We start from the raw sequence: 18844 nt of genomic DNA on the forward strand, positions 1-18844 counted from the left end.
AAACCATAGTAGAATTGTTTAGTAGAAACAAAACTTGTCGTGTTTGGAGGAGACAGAATGATGAGTTGCATCCAAAGAACACTACACCTACTGTGAAGCATGTAGGTGGCAACATCATGCTTTGGGGCTGTTTCTCTGCAAAGGGACCAGGGAGACTGATCCATGAACATGAAAAAATGAATGGGCCATGTATCGTGAAATTTTGAGTGCAAACCTCCTTCCATCAGTAAGGGCATTGAAGATGAAACGTGGATGGATCTTTCAGCATGATAATGATCCCAAGCTCACCACCAGGGCAACAAGGGAGTGGCTCTGTAAGAAGCATATGAAGGCCCTGGAGTGGCCTAGCCAGTCTCCAGATCTCAACCCCATAAAAAACATTTGGCGGGATTTGAAAGTCTGTTTTGCCCAGTGATAGGCCCAAAACATCACTGCTCTAGAGGAGATCTGCATGGAGGAATGGGCCAACATGCCACCAACAGTGTGTGGCAACCTTGTGAAGACTTAAAGAAAATGTTTGACCTCTGTCACTGCCAACAAAGGATACATAGCAAAATATGGAGATGAACTTTTGATAATGACCAAATACTTCTTTTTCACCATAATTTGCAAAATCAGACAAGGTGATTTTCTGATTTTGTTATCTAATTTTGACTGTCATAGTTGTGGTCTATGACGTCAATTACTGGCCTCTCTCATCTTTTTAAGTGGGAGAACTTGCACAATTGGTGGCTGACTAAATACTTTGTTCCCTACTGTATGCCTTGCTGAATACAAACAAAAAGTTCACAGCATTTATTCCCTACAAATAGTAGAGGCTACCAATGTTCTAGAGGAACTGATAACATCACTGAGGCATAAGATCCAACTTGCCTAAGATGTCACATATTGTTGGTAGTAGTACCTTCAAGGGCTACATTGTGGTTTAAGCAAAATGGCTGCCTTTACATTGTCCAGAGTGGGTTAGTATTCTAGAAGTTTTTTGACAATATTCACGATCGATCTTTGGGTTAAATATGGTCCATCTGAGTGAGATATATCTCTAGGATTGTGTGTTGCAATGCCATGAAGGCACACAGTCAACAAACTCACTATAGGGTAGCAGCCATTTGGGTTATTGGGAGAAGGGTCAGAATTTGAGGCCTTTAAAACAAAAGAAAAATCGAGATAAAAAAAGACTGACGATAGAAGAAGGTGGGTGCACCTTTGAACTCTCAAACCAATGAAGATTCATAGTTCACTTTTCCTTATCATCTCAAAGTCTTATGGTCCATCACAGTGAGAAATCTGGAGATACAGGACATGAAAGGTCCGTAGAGAAGATTACACACCACAATACTGAAAATAATGCTTCAGTGCAGACGGATTTTCCGTTAATACTGGGTAAAAAGGGTAGCTGGGGGAATTTCAGGGTAAAGGGGCAAACTTTCCTTCACATCTCGTATGGATTGTTCCACTGAAACATTTCAACATTTCAACATGGAACATCTTCCATCTGTCCCATTGCATTCTGATTACACTGGTGAGGTAGCAGTAGAGTCGCTATATAAGCTCTGGGCGATGTCCTCCCTTTGAATTTTGCGTAGAGCAGTATATAGAGCATCGGTGGTGGCACAGTCCTTATTGGACCAATCGGAAAGCAGTGCTCGTACTGGAAATTCCTCTCTTGTAAAAGTGTCTATGATCTCATCCTGGTAGCCAAGTTCTCCTGCCAGATTTTTCCAAGTCTGGTCCAATGATCCGCTCAGAAGCTTCTCCACCTCTTCTTGCTTATGTGGTGATAGATTATTGTATAGGTGATCATTCTTGCCTGGAGAAAGGAATAGACATTTATAACCACTGAAGCTGTGAGTACAGGTCAATCAACTGCATATAAGGTATATCCACCTTTGAAACATTTTCTTTTTTAAAAATTCTCCAATGTATCTAAAGAAAATGAAGAAACATTGTAAATAGTCATGGCAAAACTTTTCTAATGTTTATGTCTACAGTTTCTGGTCTCTATGGTTACAGAAAACAATCAAACCCTCAGGCTATGTGCACACGTTGCGGAATTGCAGCGGAAAGTTCCGCGGGAATCCCGTAACTCCCTGCGCGGGAAATAAGCTAGAATTCCGCATGTGTAATTCCTGTGTATTTCCCGCGTTTTAACTAGCGTTTTGCAAGTGTAATTAGCTCGCAGAATGCTAGCGTTTTCCAAGCGATCTGTAGCATCGCTGGGAAAACTGATTGACAGGTTGATCACACTCGTCAAACATAGTGTTTGACAAGTGTGACCAACTTTTTACTATTGAGGCTGCCTATGCAGCATCAGTAGTAAAAGGATATAAAGTTAAAAATAACAAAAAAAAAAAAAAAATGGTGATATTCTCACCTTCCGGCTGGCCCCGCAGCATCCCCGATCCTCGCGATGCTCCCAGCAACTCCCGTTCCCAGCGATGTCTTGCGACAATGACCTTTGATGATGCGAGACTGCGACTTCATCAAAGGTCATTGTTGCAAGGCATCACTGGGAACGGGACTTGCCGGGAGCATCGCTGAGGCCTGGGGAAGCTGTGTGGGACGCCGGAAGGTGAGAATAATACGATTTTTTATTTTAATTCTTTTTTTTTTACAGGGATATGGTATCCAGGGCCTGGAGGAGAATCTCCTCTTCTCCAGACCCTGGGTACCATCTGCACATTTTCCGCTTACTTTGTACATGGTGGCCATAGCAACATGCGGAAAGTAAGCGGAACAATGCTTTCCTATGTGTGCGGAATTCCCGCAATTCCTCACAAAGAATGAGCATGCTGCGTATTTTTCCGCGATGCGGTTTCGCTGTGGAAAAATACGCAGCATTAGCACAGCATGTGCGGAATGCCATTGAATTCAATGGCTTACTTATTTTATGCATTTTTGCAGAGTTTTCGCGGCGAAAAAATGGGGCAAAAACGCAGAAAATCCGCGGGAATTCCAGACTTGTGCACACAGCCTTAAAGCAGTTTTACAGAAAGATCTCCAGGTGATCAGCTGATTGCTGGGACCTCCACCGATCAGCTGTCAGTTGTGAGGGAAGCTAAGAACAAGTGCTTGATTACCCTTGAATTACACTGATTTTGCTGAAATTAGTGGGTTTTCAATGTAATGCATGTCTTCTAGAGTGAAAGACACTCTTTACACCTGCTCTGCTCTCTGGCTAATATATGAGGATCCTGAATGAGAGTCATATTAATTATTTTGTCGAGGATATTATATTAAAGTCATTGCAAAAAGAAGTACACACTCTTTGAATTATAGAATAAGAAAAAAAATCTGGTCCTTATAATATCTTCAAATTAGTTAACCACAACCTAAGATGAACAACAGTAAGGCTACGGCCACACTATCAGTATTTGTTCAGTATTTTTTCTCAGCATTTGTAAGCTAAAACCAGATGAGGAACAATCAGAGGACAAGGTATAATAGAAACAAGTGCACCAATTCTGCATGTTTGACCCACTCCAGGTTTTGGCTTACAAATACTGACGTGAAGTACTGACTAAATACTGATAGTGCGGCCGTGGCCTAAGAGTTCAAGGTCAACTCAAAGGCCGCAAAGTGACCAGGTTCTGTGGTGGCAAAATAAGCCCCTCCATGACCATTGGTATGAGGTATTTGTGCTGATATGATGTGTTTGGTGTTATGGTTACACATTTCCACTTTGATCTTGTTTGTCCAAAGGGCATTGGTCCAGAAGTCTTGTGGTTTGTTCAGATGTACTAACTTTAGCTTTACTGCTATGTTCATTTTTAGAAAACTGAGACTTTCTCCTTGCAACCTGTTAGCACCACCGGGACTGGTCCCGCTGCCGCCTCCGCACTCACCGCTGGCCCCGCCGCTGCTTCTGCTTCCGGCATGGGTTCCTCCTGCCTCTCTGCTCCAGCGCGTGCCCCGGTCTTCCTCCTTTCCGGCGGGCAGCTTCCCAGCGTGCTCCTCCTCTACCCTCGGCCGCGCGCACTGTGCCTCTGTGCACGTGCCAGGATGTCAGACCGCGCATCCCTTCAGTACGGACACCCGCCAGCGTGACCTGACCCGGACCCACCGCCTGGCTAATCAGGAGCTACCACCAGGTATTTCAGGCCGCTCTCCCTTAGGGGAGGCGCCTGACTATCGAGTTAGTTCTCGCTGCATCCAGGCCCTGCTCGCTTCTGCTAACCCCTTGCTCCAACTCGCTCTTCCGGCTCCCGCGTCCCTTCCGCCTGTTTCTCTGCTAACCCTTCTGTGTGTTTTCCTTTTGCAGTCCGCTGTACCCCTGCCTCCACCTGGTTCCAGCTGTCCTACTTCGTCCGTCAGCAACACTCTCTCCATTCCCTGGACCCTGGTTACCCCGGACGTCTCTCTGGGTTCCCCACTGCCCATCTGCTGCTCACCCTCTCGAGCCGACCCCTGGTCCTGGCTGCCGTGACGTTTGAACTCCTTGAGCCTGCTCCCAAACGGTCCCTGTATAGGGGTCTGTCCACCTGGTACGCTCGGTCGGGTAGGGTTCGACGTCACGGTCCAGTGAGTCCACTCTTGCTCCCGTCACCAGTAGCGTAACAGAATAGTCAGGCCATGGACCCTGCCGGGGCCACCGCTCAAAAAGAGCTAGTGTTCCTACAGGAGAACCAAACCCGTATAATGTCTTTTATGAAGACAATGGACTCCTGCCTGTCGGCCTTGCAGGTCCCTGATCCCGGCAACGCCTCCCAATTGGCCAGTCTTCAGCAGGAGCTGGTTCGACAACGTGATACCCAGGCCTATATTCTCTCCTATATGGCTTCGGTTGATGATCGGCTGCTCTCCCTCCAGTCAGCAGCCGCACGAGACCCGGCTCGCATCCCAGATCCTGTACCTGACCCGTCCCCTAGGCTTGGAAAACCGCCACGGTATGGCGGCGACCCAAAGTTGTGCAGGGGCTTTTTGAATCAGTGCAGGTTGCCCTTTGAACTCCTACCTCAGCAATATATGACCGGGCTAAAGTAGCCTTCATGGTGTCCCATTTGGAAGGAGAGGCTCTCTCCTGGGTGAATCCCCTGTGGGAGCGGGACAATCCCATAGTCTCTAGTGTCCAGACCTTCACGGACACTTTTCGCAAAGTTTTTGATGAGCCAGGCCGGTTGGCTTCCACAACTGAGTCCCTTTTCTGCCTCACTCAGGGCTCTCTTACAGTCGGACAATACGCCATCCGGTTTCGTACCTTGGCCTCTGAGTTGGGGTGGAATAATGAGGCTTTGGTTGGGGCCTTCTGGCGTGGTCTCTCAGGCAAAATTAAGGACGAACTGGCGGGACGGGATACCCCGGCTACCTTGGAGGATCTCATTTCTTTGGCCACACGGATTGACCTCTGGTTCCAGGAACGCGCCCGCGAGGCCGCTAGGGAGAGGAGACCGCTTAGACCTTCTTCTTCTCTTAACAGGCCATCCAGTCCATGTCCTCTTGGGTCGTCCTCCAATCCGGCGCCAGAGCCGATGCAAGTAGATTGGGTCAAGTTGGCAGAACAGCGCCGGAGGGAGAGATTGACAGAGGGCTTGTGCCTGTATTGTGGCAGCGCATCTCACTTCCTGCGTTCTTGTCCGGAGAGACCGGGAAACTCCTCCACCTAGGCCAGGTAAGAGAGGCTGTCCTAGTTGTGTCTCACTCCTCTCATCCCCTTACTCTTTCTGTACAGCTGGTTTTTGGAGACGTGGTTCGGAGGTGGCCTATGTGGACTTAGGCGCGGTGGGGAACTTCATCCGGTTGAAGGAGGTGAAGAAGTACCAGATTCCCGTGATTACTCTGAAGACTCCACATGTTATCGCCTCTGTTGATGGGAGACCTTTGCAAGTATCTGTGTCCTTGGTTATGGAGGAGGTGCGTCTGCAAGTCAGGGCCTTGCACCAGGAGCTGAACGCATTCTATGTCCTACCCAACCTGTCCCACGCTCTGCTTCTTGGTCTTCCCTGGCTTAGGACACATGAACCCATTTTGGATTGGCGTTCCGGTGAAGTCCTCCGCTGGGGGCATCCTTGTCAAGAGAGGTGCCTAGGGCCCGTCCTTCCTGTCGCTTCCCCTCCAGTCTCCTCGGGACCTGCGGGCTTACCTGCCGCATACTGGTCATTTTCTGACGTGTTCGATAAGAAGGAGGCAGAGACACTTCCCCCGCATAGGCCATATGATTGTCCTATTGATCTACGACCCGGGACCACTCCGCCCAGGGGCCGAATTTATGCCTTGCCTCCAGCCGAGACTACGGCCATGTCTGAGTCCATTCGTAATAATTTAGCCAGAGGGTTCATACGGAAGTCTTCTTCTCCTGCCGGTGCCGGGTTCTTCTTTGTGAAAAAGAAGGACGGTTCGCTCCGTCCTTGCATCGATTTCAGGGGACTAAACAACATTACGATAAAAAATAAATATCCCTTGCCTCTCATTCCTGAACTCTTCGACCGCTTACGTGGAGCCCGCGTCTTCTCGAAGTTGGACCTACGCGGAGCCTATAATCTCGTCCGCATCCGCTCCGGCGACGAATGGAAGAATGCTTTTAACACCCGGGATGGGCATTATGAATACCTTGTTATGCCTTTCAGCCTCTGCAATGCTCCCGCGGTGTTTCAGGAGTTCGTTAATGACATCTTCCGAGACCTGCTGTACTCCTGCGTGGTCGTGTATCTAGACGACATCCTTATTTTTTCCCCGGATCTGGCATCCCACAGGAGGAGTGTTCGTCAGGTACTACAGCGCCTGCGGGAGAATCACCTCTACACGAAGTTTGAGAAGTGTCACTTTGAGCAGTCTTCGTTGCCCTTCTTGGGCTACATTGTTTCGGATTCTGAGCTGGAAATGGATCCTGAAAAATTGTCGGCAATTCTTCAATGGCCCCATCCGGTGGGGGTCAAGGCAATTCAACGGTTCCTCGGCTTCGCCAATTACTATCGTCAATTTGTGCCACATTTTTCATCTCTCATCAAACCCATTTCCAGTCTAACTCGCAAGGGTACCAACTCCTCGCTCTGGCCTCCAGAGGCTAAAGAGGCCTTTTCCAGTTTGAAACAAGCCTTTGCGACACCGCTGGCCCCGCCGCCACTTCTGCTTCCGGCCTGGGTTCCTCCTGCCTCTCTGCTCCTGCGCGTGCCCCCGGTCTTCCTCCTTTCCGGCGGGCGGCTTCCTGGCGCTCCTCCTCTACCCTCGGCCAAGCGCACTGTGCCTCTGCGCATGCGCCAGGGTGTCAGACTGCGCATCCCTGCAGTACGGACACCCGCCAGTGTGACCTGACCCGGACCCACCGCCTGGCCAATCAGGAGCTACCGCCAGGTATTTCAGGCCGCTCTCCCTTAGGGGAGGCGCCTGACTATCGATTTAGTTCTCGCTGCGTCCAGGCCCTGCTCGCTTCTGCTAACCCCTTGCTCCAGCTCGCTCTTCCGGCTCCCACGTCCCTTCCGCCTGTTTCTCTGCTAACCCTTCTGTGTGTTTTCCTTTTGCAGTCTGCTGTACCCCTGCCTCCGCCTGGTTCCCGCTGTCATCCTTCGTCCGTCAGCAACACTCTCTCCATTCCCTGGACCCTGGTTACCCCGGACGTCTCTCTGGGTTCCCCACTGCCCATCAGCTGCTCACCCTCTCGAGCCGACCCCTGGTCCTGGCTGCCGTGACGTTTGAACTCCTTGAGCCTGCTCCCAAACGGTCCCTGTATAGGGGTCGCTCCACCTTAGGGAGGGTTCGACATCATGGTCCAGTGGGTCCACTCTTGCTCCCGTCACCAGTAGCGTAACACAACCCTTCCACACCAGCCACACTTGTTCAGACTTTTTCCAATTGTATTGTCATGAACGTGAACATTTAAAATGTTAAATTAGCACTTTACAGCCTGATCTGTGGTTTTGTTTTATTTTTTTTAAATTTCACTTAGCATTGCACTGTCTGAATTTAGGCCGAATTGTCCATCCCCGGGAAGATTATCATATGTCTTGAATGTTTTCCACTTGTGAATAATCTTTCTCACTGTAGAATTATTGTCTCCAATTTGCTTGGAAAGGGCCTTATAACCCTTTCTAGATTGATGGTCAGCAGCAATTGCTTCTCTAAGATCATTGCTGATGTCTCTCCTCCTTGGTGTTGTGTTAACGCACATTTGAATGCAGCAGACCAGCAAACTGCCAAAACTTCTGCTTTTATAGCGGTTATCACACTTATGGAACAATTAATAAATGGCATCTGATTAACAGCACCTGGCTGCTACTTACCCTCTTAATTCCTAAGAAAGTAATAATGGTGTACTAACATCTGAATGCTGCAGACCAGCAAACTGACAAAATTTCAGCTTTTATAGAGGTTATCACACTTGTTGAACAATTAATAAATGGCATCTGATTAACAGCACCCGGTTGCTACTTACCCTATTAATTTCTAAGAAAGTAATAAGGGTGTACTTAATTTATTACCTATTGTATTAGCAGTTTGGCCTAGTTTTTGGAAAATAAATAATGACACGGTTTAGTTTTTCATATGTTGTTGTATGATAGTGTTCATCTGACGGTTGTATTTACTGACTTTTAGGACTTTCTTCTAAGGATCAGATAACTTTTTTATTATGTCCTGATACGAAAACCATTAAATTCAAAGATGTACTTAGTTTTCGTCATGACTGTATGTTGAACCAAAACACAGTGTCATGTCGGACGCTAGTCACACCACAGCGTCCGGCAGGCAGCGGTAGTTCCATCTCCGGCCACTATAGCCTCAGTGGCGCCGGCTTGATTTTACTCAGGTTATCTGGGGTTAATCTAGCTGGAAATCGGGTGGGATGTTTGGTCACGCCCACGGTCTTTAAATAGTCGTGCTGGCCTGTGGGCGTCGCCGATTATAGCTTGTGTTTTATGCCAAGTAGTTCCGGTCTGGAGAGGAGGTGTTGGAGAGAGAAATTCATATCTGGTGGCGTATGATCCGTTGTTACCTTTTCGCCTTCCTATATTTGTGCTTTGTTTTGCCCTGTTCACATTACAGTATTGTCCTGTGTGTTTGCGGCGCGGTGTGGTTTAAGTTCTCCCTGTCTGTCATTACTGTGTGGGCTTTGGTGGTTTGACAACTCACTGGGTGGAGGGTGGAGGGTTCAGCTTAGGGCTGAGCAGGACATAAGGAAAGGTTGGAGGCTCAGGCATTTGCACCATTAGCAAAAACCCTGGGTTGAGGGTCAGACAGGGTTTTCCCTAGTTTGAGGGACTCCGCAGGGGCCCCGGGTATTTCAGCCTCCTTTGACCTAAGCCCCGCATAACATTATAATCAGCCCAACATTTTTCCATGGATTCCATGACTTCCATAAACCGCCAGTTGGCGGCGCTGTCCTTACAGGTCACCGAGTTGAAGGGGGCAGTTCAGCAGCAGGGCCTGGTTGTAGCTAATGTGCAAGCGGCTTCTGCTGGTGCAGGTGCAGAGCCAAAGATTCCGATGCCTGAACGATTTTCTGGGGAACGCAGCAAATTTGTCATCTTTCGGGAGGCCTGCAAGTTATACTTTCGCATGCGCCCGGTCTCCTCAAGTAATGAGGCTCAGCGGGTGGGTCTGGTGTTATCATTACTGAGTGGGGACCCTCAAGCATGGGCGTTTTCCTTACCAGCCGACTCTGCTACGTTTCATTCGGTTGAGAATGTTTTTTCAGCACTGGGGCTCATTTATGATGATCCCGACAGATTGGCTTTGGCGGAATCTAAAATCCGCGCCCTCCGTCAGGGGGAACGTATGGCGGAAGACTACTGTTCAGAATTTCGCCGTTTGGGCAGTAGACACACAGTGGAACGACCCAGCGCTGCGGAGTCAGTTTATTCATGGGGTTTCAGAAAGAGTTAAACAGGCCCTCCTGATGTATGAGACTCCTGCATCGTTAGAGTCTGCCATGAGTTTGGTTATTCGTATTGATCGCCGTTTGCGTCAAGGGGTGCAGGAGACGCTGCCCCTGGGGGAAAGCAGGGGTGCAAGTGTGGTTGCTGCAGGTGAGCCCACGGAACCTATGAAAATCGCTGGGGTATCACATGTGCAGCGTCGCGTTCCTGGGTTCAGGAAGCATGGAGCATGTTTTTACTGTGGTAAAAGAGATCATTATGTAAATGCTTGTCCTGTGCTACCAAAGAAAGTCGCACCGGCGGAAAACTGGTAAGCTCAGAGGGTATGGAGGAGGCCCAACTGAGCGTATGCATATCCTCCATGATGGTATCTCAATGTATGCTCCCTGCCAGGGTTATTATTGCGGGCAGAGAGCTACCCATATCAGTGTTTGTGGATAGCGGTTCCACCACCAATCTCATGGATGAGGAGTTTGCACGCATGGCAGGTTTTAAGATCGAAAAACTCCCTCATCCTATTTGCGTGGTTACCATTAATGCCGCTCCCCTCACACAGGGGGAGATTACAGAGTTTGTAGCTGAGGTTAAACTCCACATTGGGGTCCTACATTCTGAGTGGGTTACATGTAGGATACTCAATAATCTCCCAGCACAAATGGTCCTTGGTTTCCCATGGTTGTCCAAGCACAACCTGGTGATTGACTGGAGAACCCAGGACATAGTCCAGTGGAGCGGTTTCTGCCAGGAAAATTGCTTTGCCACATGTGTGTCCGCCGTGAAGTCCAGCCTTCCGGAGGCATTGCTGGATTTTGCGGACGTATTCTCTGAGAGGGGTTGCTCAGAACTACCTCCACATCGAGCCTATGACTGTGAGATTAGGTTAAAACCCGGGGCTAAATTGCCAAAGGCGAGGATGTTTAGTATTTCTGGTCCGGAGAGACAAGCTCTTAAAGACTACATCGCGGAGAGTTTAAGTAAAGGGCACATTTGGCCTTCATCCTCACCTGTAGCAGCGGGGGTTTTCTTCATTAAGAAAAAAGATGGGGGGTTACGCCCGTGCCTTGGTTTCCGGGAGTTAAACCAGATTACGGTCCGTGATCCCTTCCCGATGCCTCTGATCCCTGATTTGTTCAACCAGGTGGTTGGTGCGAAGTGGTTTTCCAAACTTGACCTCAGGGGGGCATATAACCTCATAAGGGTCCGTCAGGGGGATGAGTGGAAGACGGCATTTAATACCCCTGAGGGTCATTTTGAAAGCCTAGTTATGCCATTTGGGTTGACAACCGCGCCTGATGTTTTCCAACATTTCATAAATGATGTATTCGCTCATGTGCTGGGGAAATTTGTGATTGTGTACCTGGATGATATCCTCATTTATTCGAGCGACCAGGACACTCATTTAGAGCATGTCAGGCAGGTGTTACAGTTGCTCCGTAAGAATAAGCTCTATGCTAAGCTTGAAAAATGCGTATTTTTTGTTCAGGAGTTGCCTTTTTTGGGATATATTGTATCCGCTGCAGGGTTTAAAATGGACGCCGTGAAGGTGCAAGCGGTGCTGCGATGGGAACGGCCTGATAATCTAAAAGCGCTCCAGCGGTTCCTTGGGTTTGCCAACTATTATAGGAAGTTTATTAAGAATTTCTCTACTATAGCCAATCCGCTCACGGACATTTCGAAAAAAGGTACCAATCTCGCTATCTGGTCTGAGGATGCGGTGCGTGCATTTGAGCTTCTGAAGAACCGTTTTGCTTCAGCCCCCATTCTGGTGCAACCGGACGTATCTAAACCTTTTACGGTGGAGGTCGATGCGTCTGAGGTGGGAGTGGGGGCAGTACTGTCACAGGGCTCGTCCTTGAGCAATATGCATCCATGCGCATACTTCTTCAAGAAGCTGTCGCCTGCCGAACGGAATTATGACATCGGCAACAGGGAGTTGATGGCCATCAAATTGGCTTTTGAGGAATGGCGACACTTCCTGGAGGGGGCGGCCCACCAGGTCACAGTCATTACTGACCATAAAAACCTGCTCTATCTGGAGTCGACCAAGCGTCTGTCTCCCAGGCAGGCTCGCTGGGCATTGTTTTTTACACGTTTTAACTTTGTGGTGACTTACCGTCCTGGGGCTAAAAACACCAAGGCGGATGCCTTGTCCAGGTGTTTTCCGGGGGGAGAACCTCGGGAAGATCCGGTACCCATCCTCCAGGAAGGTGTAGTGGTTTCGGCTCTCACGACTGAGGTAGAGGCGGAGATTGCCGAGGCCCAGGAGGAGGTACAGCCAGGACTTCCCGCTAATAAGTCGTTCGTACCCCTTCATCTTCGTCTTAAAGTGTTGGGGGAACACCACGACTCTGTCCTGGCCGGTCATCCAGGGGTTAGGGGCACCTTGGAACTGGTATCACGCCGCTTCTGGTGGCCAAAAATCCGGCAGGACGTGGTCTCGTACGTGACAGCTTGCATCACGTGCGCCAGGGCCAAGTCGCCCAGAACCCGTCCTGCTGGCACTCTACAGCCTCTGGGGATACCTAGTAGGCCATGGACAGAAATCTCCATGGACTTTATCACGGACTTGCCTGCCTCGGCGGGGAACACGGTCATCCTGGTGGTGGTTGATCGATTTTCGAAGATGGTGCATTTTGTGTCGTTGCCTTCCTTGCCCAACGCGAAGACGTTGGCTCAGGTCTTTGTGCAGGAGGTGGTCAGACTGCACGGAGTTCCGTCGGACATAGTGTCTGATAGGGGTACCCAGTTTGTGGCGAAGTTTTGGAGAGCTTTTTGCTCACGATTGGGGATCAAGTTGTCTCATTCGTCGGCATTTCATCCGCAGTCAAATGGTCAAACTGAGCGCATGAACCAAAATCTGGAGCAGTATTTGCGATATTTTGTGTCTGACAACCAAGAGGAGTGGTCGACGTTCCTTCCCTTGGCCGAGTTCGCATTAAATAATCACCGCCAAGAATCATCGGGAGAGTCTCCGTTCTTTTGTGTTTATGGGCACCATCCTCAATTTTGTACCTTGCGTCAGGGGGGCTCTGGGGGCGTCCCAGAGGAGGACCGGTTAGGAGTTCAACTATCATCGGTCTGGAGGAGTGTGAAACAGCGATTGCTGAGCATGAGTGCAAGGTACAAACGTGTGGCTGACACTAGACGCGTGCCAGGTCCAGACCTGTGTGTGGGTGATTGGGTGTGGTTAGCTACTAAAAACATAAAACTCAAAATTCCATCATTGAAATTGGGTCCAAGGTTTATTGGCCCTTTTAAGATTGCTGCCATCATTAACCCGGTTGCTTATCGGTTGGAACTTCCTGCGGTATACAGGATACACAACGTGTTTCACAGGGCTTTATTGAAAAAGGTGGAAGGCTCTGTGGACACGACGCCGATGCCACCTCCAGTCATGGTGGATGGCGAATTAGAGTTTGAAGTCTCCAAGGTGGTGGACTCTCGAGTACTGCGCCGTTCTCTTCAGTATTAGGTACACTGGCGGGGGTATGGTCCGGAGGAGAGGTCTTGGGTACCAGCCTCGGACATACATGCGGATCGGCTGGTCAGTTCCTTTCACCGCCGTCATCCGGAGAAGCCGGGTCCTATGAGTCTTGAGGGCCCTGGGGTCCCTCATAGAAGACGGGGTACTGTCATGTCGGACGCTATTCACACCACAGCGTCCGGCAGGCAGCGGTAGTTCCATCTCCGTCCACTATAGCCTCAGTGGCGCCGGCTTCATTTTACTCAGGTTATCTGGGGTTAATCTAGCTGGAAATCAGGTGGGATGTTTGGTCACGCCCACGGTCTTTAAATAGTCGTGCTGGCCTGTGGGTGTCGCCGATTATAGCTTGTGTTTTATGCCAAGTGGTTCCGGTCTGGAGAGGAGGTGTTGGAGAGAGAAATTCATATCTGGTGGCATATGATCCGTTGTTACCTTTTCGCCTTCCTATATTTGTGCTTTGTTTTGCCCTGTTCACATTACAGTATTGTCCTGTGTGTTTGCGGCGCGGTGTGGTTTAAGTTCTCCCTGTCTGTCATTACTGTGTGGGCTTTGGTGGTTTGACAACTCACTGGGTGGAGGGTGGAGGGTTCAGCTTAGGGCTGAGCAGGACATAAGGAAAGGTTGGAGGCTCAGGCATTTGCACCATTAGCAAAAACCCTGGGTTGAGGGTCAGACAGGGTTTTCCCTAGTTTGAGGGACTCTGCAGGGGCCCCGGGTATTTCAGCCTCCTTTGACCTAAGCCCCGCATAACACACAGTTGTAGGTTGTATTATATTCAGTTAAATAGTTTACAGCTCAGCAACAGTGGAAGATTTTTATACTATATGTTCCCATTTTATTATACAGTTTGGTTAATTAATACCAATATTGTCCTTTTCCATTCCTTGGCTCGTTGCAACACCCTAATACCCAGCAACTCTACGCCTTGGGATGGTTCACTGAATTCACAACCATGTTCATTTCCTTTTTTATCTCTAGGGAATCAATGGTGTACCCAAAATGTAATAAAACATTGGCATAAAATCAGTTTCTTTGACACCTACAAGGCAAAAGAATATTATAAATTCAGGCATTTATATAGCGGCAGAGATACAGACAGTACATGTGACAAGTCCTCACTTGCTGAGTTTCTCAGGGTGGCTCTTGTTATATCAAGGTCAATATATTACTTCTCAGGAATAAGAAGCGAGAAGAAATTGAACTCTGTATTAAAAAAGGAAAAGAAATGCCTTGATAACCTTAAAGGAATTTAATGGGGTCTGTTTTATTTTAGGATGCAGTGCCACTCTTGTCCACAGGTTGCTTCTGGTATTGCAACTTAGCTCCATTTACTTTGAAGGGCCACGTTGCAATACCTAATACAGCCTATAGAGAAAGATAGCGCTGTTTCCGGAAAATAAAAGCCTTTATCCTCAATTCAAACAGAACTGGATTAGGGGTCTCCGAAAAGTAATAGATGTGGTAAATACATTAACTTGAACTTTCCACTCACTTTATAAGGTATTGGTCATGTTGGGTATTAGAGTTAACTTAGTGGACCCCTTTGGATATGCCAAAATATATTCCAATAGAGAATAGCCAGAGGAGGGGAGGACAAGAAACCTATTTGTTAGCTAAAACTATACAAGGACCATTTCTTACCTTGCGTGTGTCCAGTGGGCTGCTCTGCTGTGCTGTCACTATTCACAGAGATGCCACTGTCACTATGAAGCTTCTCTCCTTCTGGAGATGGGGTCTGGTTCACCGGATGACTGTTACCCCCTTGCTTGTTCTGTTTACAGCTGTTCCACCTATAGAAATATAGTATAATGGGCTAAGGCACACTTCTTATACCTATTCAGATACCAATGTAAGGCAACACATTGGTACCATTAGAAACACAATATTATAGTGACCATTTAAAGTGGTTGTCACATGTGGGTTCATACTTTTTAGAATTAAGCCATCATGGCAATCAACTGATCATCACAGTCTGACTTCTCTAATCCTCAGCAATCGGGGGATGCTGCATGCGGACACTCTTTCATCTACATATATCAAATGCAGTATTATATTGCAGCCTTTCAAAACATGATTGCGCCAGGTCTGCCAGGGCAGGAGCCATTCTATGGATTGGTTCTCAATTCAGGTTGATTAGAAGCCGGGATCCTCCCCTGATGATATCCAATTAGCTACATGGAAAGGTGTTGTCCTGATATATTTTATTATGAAGACCATTACCCTTTTGGCCAATGGACTCACAAATATAGTTTGCTTTGCCATGAGGATACTTTTACACTGCACTTTGTGGGTTCTGTCGGGGATAACGTCAAAACCTGCTGCAGAATGGGATTCAGGCAAAGGTATGCTATGTCATGCATTATTTTTGGGCAAATATGCCTACAGGAGGCGGACATTCTGATGCAGTCTATTATGTCTGAGTGTCCACCTCCAATAAGCGTATACGCCCGAAAATGATGCACGTTAGAGCACAAGATGACTCTGTCTGCACCAATGGCCCCGTTGGTGTATACTGCCGAATGTCGTTTTGCAGGGGGTTCGAGAGTAAGCCCCAAAGGGACCAATGAACGTGGCGAAGAACCCAGTGTGAAAAGGCCCTTAGTGCTAGATGGGATCACAGCTATCTATATCAGAGTCCATGAACATCAATAATACCAGGTAACTCACCGTTTAAAGACTATAAATGCCACCAGTCCCGCAATGACAGCTGCCAAAATGGAGCAATAGACGGGGATGAGGTTCTCAGCTGCTCCACTAGGAGTGATAGGTTCAGTACCCTCAGTTGATGGATTGACTGTCTCTATGTCCATAATAGTGCTGTCCTGAACGGTGGTATCCGTGCTGAGCGTAAAGGGTGTCACTGATGCAACACGCGGATTGGGATCTAAGAAGAGAAAAAGGAAAATCAAACACTTTGCTATAAATTTAGCCTATAATGATGTAACATTTCTTGTAGACATTTTTAATTTCCACATTCCTTCATGGGAAATACCAATGGAAAATATGACCAATGGTCCAGAACATCAGAGCACAAATATTGAGATAAATTCTTTATTCTAATATTTCATATTAATATGAAAATCTGCAGATGCGACGGACTTTGAAATGTCATCTCCTGAACAGTTTTCTTCCACAGACCTTTGAGGTCGCTGTATTGAGGAAGCCTGAAGCAGAGTAGCACATATCCAGGGAGATGAGATGAACATTTCAAGGTGCATGGGAACCTTGCCCAATACTAGCAATAATCTAAGGCCTGAGGGTGATGACAATCACAGATATACTACCGAGAGTACAGATGTGCAGATAAAATAGAAAAGTGCAATACATGGTAAACGTAGCCTGTCAAATGTATTACTAGTGTGATAATGACTGTAAAACCCAAAACTGCAACTTTTTGCAACAAAAAAATAATATAGGGGTATTTAGGACCATTTCATAAGTGAATACAATATAAAGCTATAGGGAACCCAATTAATAGTGGTGGATTTAAGACCAAAAACATTCATTCACTTTTACACGTGGATGAGAATTAATGGGGTTGTTATTTGTTTAACATGTATGGGCAAGTTTTGTATTGTCCAAACATCCCCTTTAAAGGGAATCTATTAGTAAGATCAACCCTGCTAAGCTATCTATATAGGCATGCACCTCATGGAAAACGGAATAAAAATTATAACTTAATCTCTGCAATATGATGTCTTATTCTAGAGAAATCCATGTTTTTCTTAGTATGCAAATGAGTTGTTAAGATCTATTAGTCGGACACTGATCTCTCTGGGAATCTGCCTTCAGAGATTATTTTAAATGAAAAAAGGCGTTACCAGTGTGAGACAGGTAGATCTGGAGAGCAGAGAGCAGCCATTACATGTCTCATACTGGTAATGTCACTTTTCATTTAAATTAACCTCTGTAGGCAGGTTCTCATGGAAATCTATGTCCAGCCCATAGATCTTAACAGCTCATTTACATACTAAGAAAAATATGGATTTCTCCTGAATAAAAAATGAGATCGCAGATATCAAGCTATCATTTTATTCAGCGCTCTATTACGTGCATGCCCATATAGATATGGATTAGGAGGGTTTATCCTACTGTCATATTCCCTTTAAGAACTAGTGAGCTGTAGGGGTAACAGCTAGAAATGGTGACAGTAACATCATGAAAAAGTATTGAGGTCCAGTTTATAATGGCATACTCTAAGAAGTTATAAGGGTCCCAATGAAAAATTGGGAAGGCAAGATAAAAAGGGGCATTCACAGACATTTTAAAGGTATAAATATGCTGAAGGACTAAGTAATAGGGGCCACAGTGGAGGAATGGCAGAGGTAAGACCAAAAAGGGGCATTCAAGACAATTTCATAACAAGAGATATGCAGCATTCTACAGCATATGGGCTCAAAAGCAAAAACGATGCCAGTAAGCACATAACCATACCATGACCCAATGTATGCGAATATGTCCGCTGGCCTGTACCATGCACTGTGTGAACTGGGCACTCTTTATTTGGTACTGTAGGAATTTATATTGATGGCGCGCTCAACATAGGCACCGATAGAAGTTACAGATATACTACCAGCAAAACTTTTTTTATTTAATTATTCATCTGAATATGCCTTTCGTTGCCCTCGAGCAAAGCTCAGGACAGAATGCCAACCTTAGGAAATATTTATAATGACTTAATCTCCCTGTACCCTGATTGTGAAGATTTGCCTTAAGCAAGACAGACAGTCTGCCAACCATAGAAAACAATCTAAAACTCAAATAAGTATTGTCATGACATCCTCTGAAATACTGGAAAGTTCAATACTGGTTTGTGTCTAATATGGTTGCTAGAAAAATCGTCTGTATCTTTCTCACAAATGGCACCACTGCCGTGTATGAATTGTGCCTGGTACTGTAGCCTCAGTACCGATCGAGTAAACACTGGACCATATTGGTGGCCCATCCTGATCTTTTTATGGGGTTCCTATTATATAACGTTATACTGCAAAAGTTAAGAACCTTTTGGTCTATGCAAGTTCTAACAATCATATGGTCTACCCTGTTCTTAAAGAGGATCTGTCGGCTCTCCTGACTTGTCTGCCTTAGTTATTGTCTATTTTCACAGTAGAACATTTCCTTTCATACTCATCTGGAAATGTATGAATAAATCTGGTTGATACTATTCCTCTTGTTAAAGGGTTTGTCCGTACATAGTCTGTTCCAGGCAGCATTGGTTGGACAAACCCCCATCTGATGACACCCAGCTGTCAATCTTTTCTTACATTGCTAGAGAAATAACAGAGGAACTATCCAGAGTTCTAAGAAAAGATGCTCCAGAATTTTTATATTATGGGATTTACAAGTGTTTTGGAGTTGGTCGGTTTACTCAAGTGTTTTTGGCCAACTTTATGGGAGGATGATGTAGGGTTAAAATGTTGGTAGGAATGGCACTGTATGTCTCTAGCTGACTCCATCAGGCTATCGCACCACTAATGATTCTATGAAGAGCAATGTGCGATGTCTAGGACAGGGACGGCCCTGTTGTGGTCTAAGATGGCCATGGGCTGTTTCC

At 46.9% G+C, this 18844-nt stretch overlaps 1 protein-coding gene across 3 annotated transcripts in view; it reads right to left on the reverse strand.

Annotated features, from left to right (window-relative positions):
• Positions 1-711: 711 nt before the first annotated feature.
• Positions 712-18844, reverse strand: part of NGFR (nerve growth factor receptor) — a 97120-nt gene continuing 78987 nt past the window's right edge. The window contains exons 4-7 of one of the 3 annotated variants that reach the window (XM_073572833.1): positions 15958-16174; positions 14932-15080; positions 1888-1926; positions 1675-1810 (exon numbers count right to left, since the gene is read on the reverse strand). In XM_073572833.1, the coding sequence (XP_073428934.1) occupies positions 1907-1926; positions 14932-15080; positions 15958-16174 (386 nt within the window). In that variant the 3' untranslated portion in view covers positions 1675-1810; positions 1888-1906. Of the gene's footprint in view, positions 1811-1887; positions 1927-13539; positions 14330-14931; positions 15081-15957; positions 16175-18844 lie in introns of those variants that run through there. The other 2 variants (XM_073572831.1, XM_073572832.1) reach the window with 2 other exon arrangements.

The sequence above is a fragment of the Dendrobates tinctorius genome, unplaced genomic scaffold (genome assembly GCF_039654945.1).
Source record: "Dendrobates tinctorius isolate UK_male_01 unplaced genomic scaffold, ASM3965494v1 ptg000032l, whole genome shotgun sequence".
NCBI lineage: Eukaryota > Metazoa > Chordata > Amphibia > Anura > Dendrobatidae > Dendrobates > Dendrobates tinctorius.